Source organism: Podarcis bocagei (genome assembly GCF_964188305.1).
Source record: "Podarcis bocagei genome assembly, chromosome: 8".
NCBI lineage: Eukaryota > Metazoa > Chordata > Lepidosauria > Squamata > Lacertidae > Podarcis > Podarcis bocagei.
The window spans coordinates 42,765,379-42,777,805 of NC_138133.1; the positions used below are offsets into that span (position 1 = coordinate 42,765,379).

Here is a 12,427-nt window from a genome sequence, read left to right on the forward strand (position 1 = left end):
AATTCAATTTTGTTTAGTTTGGCCCCAATTCTCCCATCTGTTAACGGCATCTTGAATTCCAATTTTGTCTTCTGCTGATTAGCTACCTCTCCCAGTTTGGTGTCATCTGAAAATTTGATGGACACCCCTTAATTCCTTCATCCAAATCATTTATAAAGACACTGAACAACAATGCGCCCAGCCCCCCACTTGTCACTTTTTTCCAACATGACAAGGAAGCACCCTTTGAGTTCAGTCAGTCAACCAGCTACAAATCCACCTAAGAGTTACCTTGTCCAGCCCAATTTTACCAGCTTCTCTGAAAGAATATAATGGTGGAGTTTGTCAAAAGCCTCACTAAAATCAAGATACATTATGTCTGCAGCATTTACATGTATAAATATTACTTGGGGGGATTTAAAATTGTCAGATGATAATATTATCCTACACCACATACCAACTATATGTGGTTTGATAGTGGGTCAACATAAATGGACAGTTTGCGCGCTTACTCCTGCTAAAAGACTGATATTGATACATCAATACCCTGCCCCCCTTTGAACAATGGATAGAAGACTACTCTTGCAACATACCAATGGATTGCTTTAAGTTGTAGGTTGTGTACGGAAAAATATAATGATATTTAGAGTGCATTTATAAAAAGCATAATGACCTGTTGATAATTTTATACTCATTAGAATAATCATGCTGCCTATATACCCACATATTGTACTGTACCAGTTTCATGCACTTTTGTTTTGTTTTGAATTCTCTCCACCTTTTCCAGTTTATTTTTCTACTGAAAACTTCCATATATATATAAAATATACAGTGGTACCTCGGGTTACATACGCTTCAGGTTACAGACTCCGCTAACCCAGAAATAATACCTTGAGTTAAGAACCTTGCTTCAGGATGAGAACAGAAATCGTGCGGCAGCGGTGCAGCAGCAGAGGGAGGCCCCATTAGCTAAAGTGGTGCTTCAGGTTAAGAATAGTTTCAGGTTAAGAACGGACCTCTGGAACGAATTAAGTACGTAACCAGAGGTACCACTATATATGAATTCTCTAAGATTATAGTCAGAAGCTCTGAGATTTACACCCGCAAGCTCCTTTACTACCCTTGGGTGCAGGCCTTGGAGATTAGAATTAATTTAAAGTAGCTAGGTGTTCCCTTACTATCTCTTTTCCTACCTTGGGTTGCAGCTCCCACCTTGCATCACTTATTCTGCTATCACCAGGTTGGGCACTGCTTCCTTTTGGGTGAAGACAGAGGCAAAGTAGGTGGTGAGCAGTTCCTCCTTCTGTCACTCAATAGCATTTCTGTCTTCTCCACGCAGAGGGCTTACTACTTGCTTGTCCTCTTCTTGCTTCAAACATTGCTGAAGAAACCTTTTCATATTGTTACCTCCACACACTGCTGCCTCTGTTCTGCTCAGTAGAGAGTCACCTACCCCAAACACATGTCTCTTCCTCCTCTGGGGAGTGGCAGAAATTGTTCTGTACACTGTACAATCCACTGCCAAATCAGTGTTCTGAGGTTTAGTTTACAACTACTGTCCTTACTCCTCTTGCTCCACCACCCTTCCCCATCACTGTTCCAGCACAGCCCACTGCAAGAAATTCCTCATCTTGTGGAGATGCACTGAGGGGGGCGGGTGGCACTGTGGTCTAAACCACTGACCCTCTTGGGCTTGCTGATCAGAAGGTTGGCGGTTCAAATCCCCTCGACGGGGATTGCTCTGTCCCAGCTTCTGCCAACCTAGCAGTTTGAAAACAACGCCAGTGCAAGTAGATAAATAGTTACCACTGTGACTGGAAGGTAAACAGTGATTCCATTCGCTCTGGCTTCCATCACGGTGTTCAGTTGTGCCAGAAGTGGTTTAGTCATGCTGGCCACATGACCCAGAAAGCTGCCTGTGGACAAACACTGACTCCCTCGGCCTGTAGTGAGATGAGCGCAGCAACCCCATAGTCACCTTTGACTGAACTTAACCATCCAGGGGTCCGTCAGTTTTTTTTAAAAAACCTCTACTCACCCATGGGCTGCCCTGTCCTTGCCTAATGAGCAGGCCGGCCCTTGCTGCCAGAAAAAGTTTTTCAGATATAACCAATGGTTTGTATTCTGAAGTGTATCCAAAGTAGCAGGTGGGGATAGCTGCTGTCTCACAGAGTCAACACTGGAATGAACACTGCTTGTATTATACAAATAAAACCAAATAAATCCTTAATTGGTTGTGGTTACCTGTGGTAGGTACTGCATGCATCCTTATGAGGGGAGCACACATGCACACACACACACACACACACACACACACACGAGTTTTCCTTGGGTGAAGAGGTCTTAAGGATGCACCGCCCTTTAAGGAATAGCCCCTTAAACCACAAATCATCTGTGCAACCCGAGTGGGAAATCTCTAGAACCCAAGGACTGATGTGCGTGGAGCACGGCAGGCTTCTCCACACTTAGGAGCAGCTCCTTCCCTGCCAAAAGAAGCCGACAACAGCGACTGACACAACCGCCGCTCTTTGGGATTTCCCGCTCTTTGATCTGCCCGGGCCGCCTCTGCTGAGGCGCCTGATAAACGAAGCTCTTTGATGAGTCCCGACATTTCCCCCCTCAGCCCGGGCCATCTGACTCGCTTGGTACCCATGACTGAGGGGAAGGGCAGAGGCGGGGACCGCGCCCTGGGCGGGAACGGCGCAATCCTCCCCCTCCGCATATCTCCCAGCCCTTTGTAGTCTCCTTTCAAGTCGAGGGTGTCCGATTTCGGGATCCGGAGGCGAGCAGCGCCCCTCCCCGACCCCTCCTCCTCCTCCTCCTCTGCCCGCTGGAAGGGGAAATATGAAGGGGAGTTTCTGCAGCAGCAGCAGCAGCTCAGTGAGGAGGAGAAAAAGCCGCGGAGGAGAAGCCGGCAGGGAAACAGCGACGACCAGAGAGGTTGCAGAGGTTAGAGAAGGCGCCTAAGGAGCCCCAGACGCCTCTCTGCGCGCGCCCAGAGTCCTTCGGGGCGCCCGGCATGGGGCTCGCCGCCTTGTATTGAAAGCCCTCAGCGCAGGAGGGGGAGCGCGTGGAGTTCAGCCTCGGGCAGAAGCCGCCGCCGCCGCCGCCGCGCGAGGAGCTGGGACTTGGCTGCCGCCTCCTGCTCGTGCCGCTGGCCCCGAGGAGAGAGCGGGGATTCTGATTCCGCCAGGTGGGTGCCCAGAAGAGGCTCTCCAGCCCGCCCTTCATCTTCTTCCCGCACAAGGATTTTGTGTGCGTGTGTGGCGGGGGTTGGGGGATTATTGGCATTGCAAGGGAGGCACAAAGCTTCCCGGAGAAGAAAGTGTTGAGGGAGAGGAAGAAAGCGCCGGAGGATAAAAGGAAGAAAGAGGCGGAAGGAAAAGTGAGAGGCTTGGACGGGGGAAGCCGCTGGAGAGCTGGAAATGTCCTGCTTCTGCTGCAGCCTGGTGAGATACCTGTTCCTAGCCCTGCTCTTGCATGGTGAGTATTGCAGATAAACGCATTTGCAATGTTTCTGTTATACTGTCGTTATATCTGCGAGAAATGTTTATTGCTTTCCCTCTCTTAGGCAACTTTAAAAACTTGGGAAGTTTTTGACGTTTGACGTTTTATTTTGTTTTTATATTTTGCTGGAAGCTGCCCAGAGTGGCTGGGGGAAACCCAGTCAGATGGGTGGGATATAAATAATAAATTTATTAGTTATTATTGTTATTTAGGCACATCTTTCTTCGAAGTGGCAACCTGAACGTTTTATCGTAGTAATGAGCAGCCTCACATGTTGGTAGTGCTGCACTTGTGGATAATAATAATTATTCTTTATGTATGGTTTCCCCTTTCTCGTGTCACTTTAAGCGGAGGGCTATCCGCAGTGAAAAGCTGCATTTTACCTGTTTTAGTTTTAGATATAAACGTTGCCACAAACATCAGTGCTTGGAAGCAAGAGCTCTCGTTTCTCCAGAAAAGCTAACTAGTTTGAATAGGCAAAATTTGTGTGGTGTGTTTTCTAGAGTCAGAAAGTGCCCCTTCCACATGCAGAAATGTCTTGTATATTACTTGTGGTCGGCTGGGTGATTTTTGATGGGGGTTCTGAAAGACACAATATAAAAGCCGTCTGTAGTGAAAAAGTAGGTTTTTGCCTATAAAGCTTTGAACAGGATACATTTGATCTTTATTAGCTTGTCCCATTTGGGGGCTATATGGTGTGATTTTTCCTCTGTCTGTTTTCTTAATTGTATCCATGGGCAAAATGTTTAGAGCATAACTTGGATTCTGCATGCTTGATCACGTGGAAAGAGTTTCAGGCCACAGGCCCAAACTCTTTATTTCATTGACTTCAGTTACACTACTCAGACACAAGCGGATTCAGACCAAGGGACCATCTCATCTAGCATCTTGTTTCCAACAGTAGTCAGCTGGAAAGTCCACAAGAAGGGTAGAGAGCAATAACCTCTGCCCAGCAACCGCTTTTCAAGAGTTATTTCTTAACATGCAAGGTCCCCTTAGTCATTTATAGACATAGCCTGCTTTAAAAGAGAATGAAACAGATTAAGGGAGGGTAAGCCAACTGGTCACCATCACATCTTATGGCAATGAGTTCCTTAAGTTTATTATGAGGAAGTATTTTCCTTGGTGTGTCCTGAATTTGCTGTGAATTAATTTCATCAGCTGACACTGCATTCTAGTACTGTGAGAGGAAGAAGAAAAAAACTCTTTCTGATTTCCTCACAGTGTCCATTATCTTAAAACTCTTTTATGCTCATTTTTAGTTGCCTTGTTATCTAAACTGAAAAGCCCCAGCGCCTCATACAGAAGGTGTCTCAACACCCTTGATCATTTGCTTACCCTTTTATGCACCTGGCAAACTTCTGCGTAAATCTGTATATTTTTTATCATATACAAGACTAGAGTTGTATAATAGATTTTAAATGCAACAACATCATACAATTATATAAGGTTATTATGACACTGGCAGTCTTGCTTTCTGTCCTTTCCTAATAATTCTGCCTATCTTCCGCTGATGTGGAATTTGTTGATACTTTCATTGAACTATCTACTACAACCACATCATATCTTGCATAATCACAATGTTTCAAATAATATAAAGGTATATATAGTTGGGTTGAAGTTAAGTGTGCACCACTCTACACTTATTCTGTTGAAACCTGTTTGCCATTTTGCTGCCCTAATCCAATATGTAGAGAGCTCTCTGAATAATCCTTAGTAATCTGCCTTTGCATTTCCACAATCTGAATAATTTGACATCATTTGCAAACTTAGAAAACTTGAAGCATATTCCTCCCTGATCATAATGAAATAGCCCCAATATAGATCTTTGGCATAGGGGGACTTCTTAGTTCCCTCCATTTTGAAAATTGCTCATTTATTGCTACCCTCTGCTTTTTGTTCTTCAGCCAGTTACTGATCTGTAAGAGGATAGCCCCCCCCCCCCTTATCCCAGGACTTCTAAGTTTACTCAAGAGATTCTGGTAAAGATTTTGTTGAAAGCTCAACTATATAATATCTTCCAGATTACCCTGATCCATGTTTGTTGACAGCCCCCACATCCAATGAATTATAAAACACTGATGAGGCAAGACTTCCTTTTGTAGGAACCATGCTCTTTCCTAGAAAAACGTGTTCTTCCATTGACACAATATTCAAGTTTTAATACCTAGTCCAGAGCTACTATAAAGTATGTAGCATTTCCTTCTAAGTGGTCCTTGAACACTTCAAAAATGTTTATTGGGAGACTTACTCTTCACTGCTGGATAACCATCCAGTAGGAGATGAAGTGACACTTGGGCAGATATGACCCCAGCACCGAACTCCATTGCTGAATTTTCAAACATGCTGAGCAATCATCAGTGGCAGCTGTGGAGAGTAAGCATATCTGAAAAGCAAACTCTGCATTATTTAGATACCTTACTAAGTTACATGCCTAATTTTATGCACTACTGATGTCTAAAATCCCAAATGGTCATTGCTATAGTTTTGGGAACACAGGAATTACATCTTCCTCTTTATTCAGACAACGCAAAGTACATAAATGCCACATAGTAAATAATAAAGATCATGAGCATTCTGTGTATCTTTTGCTTTTATAGACAGAAGACTTGTTCATCAAAGGGTTTTTTATTCTTCCCCTTCAACTCAAACTACAAAATATATAGACTGTATAAATATGTCTGGTTGAGACAGACCTGCATGGACGCCAAGGTGCACTTTAAAATTCAGTGATCTGGGCGTCTAGAACAGTGTTTCCCAACCTTTGGCCTCCAGCTGTTTTTGGACTACAACTCCCATCATCCCTAGCTAGCAAGACCAGTGGTCAGGGATGGTGGGAGTTGTAGTTCAAAAACAGCTGGAGGCCAAAGGTTGGGAAACACTGGTCTAGAAGTCAAAACGGAAGGTTTGAAGTTAGAGGCTAAGTAAGGAGAGAAGGTATAATTATAGGGTTAGACTCTCAGGCTCATCTGCTTGGAATTACCCAGCTGTTTTAAACTTTGGCTGAAATGTGAAACAAATCAAGGCCAATAGTCAGATCAAACAAGCCGCTGCCAAGAGAAGTTGAAATGGGGAGCCTTGTCTGCATGCGCGCGCGCACACACACACACACACTATAGTGTCATCAGATGGGAACATTAAAAAGAAAAAGGAGAGGAGAGAAAATTAACTTGTTCAGGCCATAGTCACTGATTAACAACACAGGGATGGAGAGCTGATGTGGAAAACCATATGAATAGACAGTTGGATTCAATACTTGGACTTGTAGCTTTTTTCAGTGCATCTTAACTCCTAAACATGCTTAATGAAAATGTTCTGTTCCTATCAGGAACTTGTTCATGAATAAGAATCTGTTGGATTCAGCAACAATTATGATTGTGGTGCAGATTTGTATAATACTTTATACTGGGGTTGTGTTTGTTTTTTGTTTGTTTTTTGACATTACGACTACTACAGACTTTGTTGGATAGATGGGCTATAAATTAAACAAGCACAAGCACAGCTTTTTAAATTTTCCTGTGTAATTCTAGAACTCGTGGCTACCCAGTAAAATTTATTCAGGATAGTGAAGAGAAAGTACTTCACATGATGTATAAATTAACTTTTGGAATTCACTGCCATGGGGTATAGTGATGGCCACTGGCTTAAATGGCTTTCAAGATAATTAGATGAATTCAAGGAAGGTAGGTCTATCAATGGGCATTAGATACCTTGCTACATGGAACATTTGTGCCCAAAGGCAAATCATCTTTGAATAACAGCTGCTTGCCAGCAAAAACACCAGGAAGAGTTATTGCTCTTCTACTCTGCATGTGGGATTTTTGATAGCATTAAACTGGCTGCTATTAAAAATAAGTTAGTGGCCTAGATAGACCTATCTAGATAGTCTTATCTCAGTTCTAAGCATGTACCTCATTGTCCTTTCCTTTTATGACTTCTTTTGCATATTTCTTCCTCTGTTATCTTCTGAATCCTTGATGGCAGGGTAGGGAACCTGAAGCCCTCCAGGTGTTGCTGGATCACATCTCCCACCATACCTGTTTGTTTACCATGCTGGCTGGAGCTTGGGGGATTTGATGTCCAGTAACATCTGGAAGGTCACAGGTTTCCCACCCCTTTACACTTCATCAGCATCCATGAAAACCAGTGCTCAAAAACTGAATAGAATGTCCCAGACAGATTTAATATATCACTGATGCATAACGCTAATGTTATTTTCCACTATTTGATATATTGCTTCTGTTAAAACAAGCTGAAATGGAATTGGACTTTTGGGCCACACTGTTGTGTATTGACTCTTACTCAGTTTAACCACACTAACCCCTTAACCACCCCTTAACATTCATCAGCAGCTAGCCAAACAATAACTGAAAAGAAATGCTGCCAAAATATCACATAGCTGTATCTCAGCCAGCTGGACAGCATCTGGCAATCCAGAGGTATATTAAATGTGTTTACATAAATAGGCAATAAAATTCTAACACACCTTTTTGAAGTCAAGTTTGGTTGCTTATCAAATGGAAATATAAAAGTAAAATGCAATTCAGGATTCAGATCCATGCTAATATTGCTTCATAAATGTATCTCAACAACACAGGAATAGCCTTTTTAAAAATCCTCCTTGTGTTCATTAATCAAAATAAAACCTGTTGAATGTCAAAAGAGGTTTGCAGCTGGAACTTGTCCATTATCGTGGTTTGCTCTGCTTATACAAAAAGCCACAAATGTTTCAGATGTCAGATGCTAAAATCATTCTGCTCCAGCAACTCTGATTAACAAGATGGGCAGTAAAGGTGGATTCAAAACAATTTAGCTAATTCAGTTTTAAAATGTTATTTTTTCACCTCAGATATCGCAAATTATTTGAAGAGACATACTGAAGTATTTATATTATTTTTGTTATGATTTTTTAAATATTTAGTTTACAGCATTTATAGGTTGCTCTATCACAAAAAGTTCTCTCTAGCAACAGGACTCCACTCCTTTCCCCAATAGATGAAAAATGTAGCCAATATTAAGAATTAGGACTTGGACCAATACTGTTCTACATTTATCACATGCATTTATTAAACTAGGGATCCCACTTGAACCGTGGTTTGATATTGTTTCTTTCCATCTGTTAATTTTGAAAATGGAAAGCTGTGGTAGATAAGATTAAAAGGCATAATTACAGGCTCAAAAACTATTCCCTTTGATGAGTTAAAATTCATTTTCTTTTTCACATTTATCTGTTATGAAATATTCTAATTTCTCCTTTGCAATATGTTACTTGGGTTATTATAAAGCTGCCTCCTTATTAACTAAACAAATTTAACCCCCTCTTTCAGAATGTATGTTCTCATTAATTACGGTAAGTGCTGGGAGTGTAGGTCTTGAAAAAGTTTTGATACATACATTCATTTAAAATATTTCCATACACACTGTTTAAATCTTGGGAGGATATTTTTATTCAAACATTTACACCTAAGAATTTTTAAGATCTACTTCTGATTGCAAATTGTTTTAACTGATTTTAATATTATATTTTTATATTATAACTTGCCCTGGGGCCTTTTGGTTACGGACAGGTAAGAAATCCAATAAATAAAGTTGATTAATCCCCCCATAAATTCTGTCAATTACTTCTGTAGCCTAGGTAGATCTAAATATAATTCTCACATTAATATTGCATGTGTGTATGCAGTACTGAATGCTGTTGACCAGCTTGGGTCAAATCCAAAGTTGAGCACATCGCGATGCTGCATATCATTGGCAATGGATTCATGGGTAATAAAAATAGCTTGCAGTGCTTCAAATAATGGGTATGTTCTCACCAGTATAAAAAGACCCAGTGATTTACAGCACCTTTGGGGAATCACATGCAAAAAACACACATCTGGATGTGCATTTGTATCTGATCTTTGCCAACAATGAAGTACATGCTGTGTGCCTGGCTGCCAGTCCACCATCAAGAACCAGAAGTGCAGACTTGAATGGGAGCCATCTTTCTTTCATAAAAGTGAATGGCTCCTGCTGAAAGACCCAGAAAAGTCAGAGACACAGTTAAATGGACAAATCCTGCCATCTGATTCCTGGAGACCCCATTGTTAGGGGAAATGGCAAACTGTGCCCCAAGCTTAATTATCTTCTCTGTCACACTGAGTTTGCAGCAGTGTGCTACAGCACCCCAATGTGATCTATAGACACTGGTTGTACAAGCATATATAATCATTACCTTTTACAGTGCTGCCAGTATTCTGCTGAGGCCTAGACTTCCCTGCTTAATGAATTTGGCGATTTTTCAAGACTTTAATCCTTTTGATGTCCAGAGTGACTAAAGCAGAGCTACTAACAGAAACATCTGCTTGGCAGTGTTAGAAATAATAATCTCCAATGTAATCCTTTTTTTCCCTTTTTTTTTTGCAGTGTATTAGGATCGGTAGTGGTGAGCTTATCTAGCTGTTTCCCACATCAATATATATCTATATATTTGTTTAGGGGAATTGATTAGCTAAACAAAGGCTTCTCGTTTAAATAAATTGTGTTTTATTTGCTGGAAATTTTCAAAAGCTGATAAGTTTCACTTGAAACATTTGCTACACAAAATAAATTGTATTTATATTGTAATAACGGAGTTAATGTTTACAGGTTTCACAAGAACTCAGTTTATTGAGCCATTGTACCAAATGGAGCAAGTCTTAATTCACCCTGGTGGAAATATTAACTAACAGTCTTACAGAGGCATCCTATGCATGGTTACTCAGAAGTAAGGTCTAGAGCCCAGTGCAGATGTTATAGTTTAGTGTGATGTAAACAAGCCACAGCAATCATTGTGCTCATGTGCTCTCTGCTATCCTTCTCTGACACAGCTGGAAGGAGAAGTAAGGAAGTATTTGCTCCTGGCTTTGAACTGATAAGCTGGTTAACATTAACATTGTTTTGAACAAATCGTAGTTAATGTTTATTAATGCTAATTTGGACAAAACAGCATATGGTTCCCTTGTGGTGCAGGAGAGCAAAGAAGCACGTGAACCCATGGCTCACTGATGTTATGCTAAGCTACGGTTTAGTGCAGTGTCTGAACATGACCAGTGTGTTCAGTGAGGCTTATTCACTAGTGGGTGCATTCAGGATTGCAGCCTCAGTATATTTAATGCAGAAATTCACCTATATGCAAATACCATGTCTTTCTCTGATTCTTTCATGTATTAAAAATCATATGTATACATTAAATCTGGCATATTAAATTAGATTTCCAACAATTTTAGAACATGAAACAAATTCTGAAACTAAAGAAATGGTATAGAAAGATGTAGGACCTGACTGTTTCAGTAAATTGATGGCCAATTGAGGTCAATTGGGGACTTTGTTTAGTAAAGAAGTTTTAAGAGGAAGGGCGGGGGGAGTTTGACGCCTTCTGAAATGATAAACAGAATGCTGTTATTGGTAATCCTAGGGTGTGTTTGTTGTTGTTTTTTTAAAAAAATACAACTGTTAAAAAAATAAAGTAAGTATCTGTGGCAACAAATAAAGCATTTTCGCTTGCATGAAGTTTTCTCTTAGATATATGGTTGTATATATTCCACTGTCAGTAGGAAGCTATTCTACATGCTTTCAATTTCCATGTCTTTTTTATATAATAAAATACACTGATCCTCCTACTTGAGTGCTTATGCACAGGAACATAATGTGGGACTCTACCCTAAATACATCAAATGTACAAAACCCATTCATGAAAGGAGTCTTTCACATCTGAAGATTACTAGCAAGCAAAGCTATTTATTATAGTCATTATCTGCAAACAGTTTTAGTTCTCCAAATTCACCAGAATTTATTTCATATGCCATCTCTGATTTCTCACAGGGCTGGGAGAAGGTTCTGCACTTCTTCATCCAGACAGCAGGTCACACCCTCGATCCTTGGAGAAGAGCGCGTGGAGAACTTTCAAGGAGTCACAGTGTCCTCACATGCTGAAACATCTTCATAATGGAGCCCGAATTACTGTGCAAATGCCTCCTACTATCGAGGGACACTGGGTCTCCACCGGGTAAGACTGCCGACAAACACGATGATGATACTATATAGAAAACATGCTAAAATGCTTTGGTAGACATTAATGTCAGGAGGCAAGTACTTTAGCTACATAGAAAAGTAGGACACCATACTGTACAGCTTTGTTAATATTTTGGTAGGCTATAATCCATTTAAACTCACAGCTAGTTTAATGTACACAGTGAGCTTTTGTCTTTTCTTTCTCTTTCAATATAGCAGCCTCCCTAAACTAAAAAATGCTTCTAAAGCAATTTATATTGTAGCGGGGTGGGGTGCGGTCTGCTACTGAGAGGAAAGCTGAAAACTTCTCCTGTGGACACACAAGCTTTTCTGGCCACAAAAGTGAGCCTTCAGAATTTTGTGGCTATTGTCCGTATTTTAAACAGTAAGGCGTTTCAGTCTTCCTTACTTTGGAAACCACAGTTTTGTTGAAAATTGCCAGCCTATTCATAGGATGTTCATATGTCATCTGCTTATTCAGACCGCGTGCAAGGGCGAGTGAATAAATCCTTGCCTTTATTGCTGTATCATGTGACATGTGTATAAAACAAAGTTCATTAACAAAATGAAATTATGAAGCTTTAGCTGACGAGCCCAAGCATGCACAAGTGCTTATCTGAGATCACAAACATTCAGTTAGGCAGAGGTATTTATTTTGTAGTCTCAGCTTGCAAATATACAGCTGTGTACTCGCAATTATTTTCTTAGGAAGGCTCCTTGGGATATAAGATTCCCTTCAAGCCCAGTCCTGCAGTCCTTATTCAGGCAAAGCCATCACTGAAGTTAATAAAAATAGTGTTTGAGTAAGCAGTAATCCTCACTCAAATCCACCACAGATATCACTGGAAAGTCAGGGAGAAGAAGTTGGGCTCCCATCACTTAGGAGGGGTCTGTTGTACTTGCAGAAAGC

General features: G+C 41.1%; 1 protein-coding gene across 1 annotated transcript in view; it reads left to right on the plus strand.

Annotated features, from left to right (window-relative positions):
- Positions 1-2,643: 2,643 nt before the first annotated feature.
- APCDD1 (APC down-regulated 1) overlaps positions 2,644-12,427 on the plus strand; it is a 41,479-nt gene continuing 31,695 nt past the window's right edge. The window contains exons 1-2 of the mRNA XM_081205631.1: positions 2,644-3,462; positions 11,329-11,512. Coding sequence (XP_081061757.1) covers positions 3,405-3,462; positions 11,329-11,512 — 242 coding nt within the window. The 5' untranslated portion in view covers positions 2,644-3,404. The remainder of the gene's footprint in view (positions 3,463-11,328; positions 11,513-12,427) is intronic.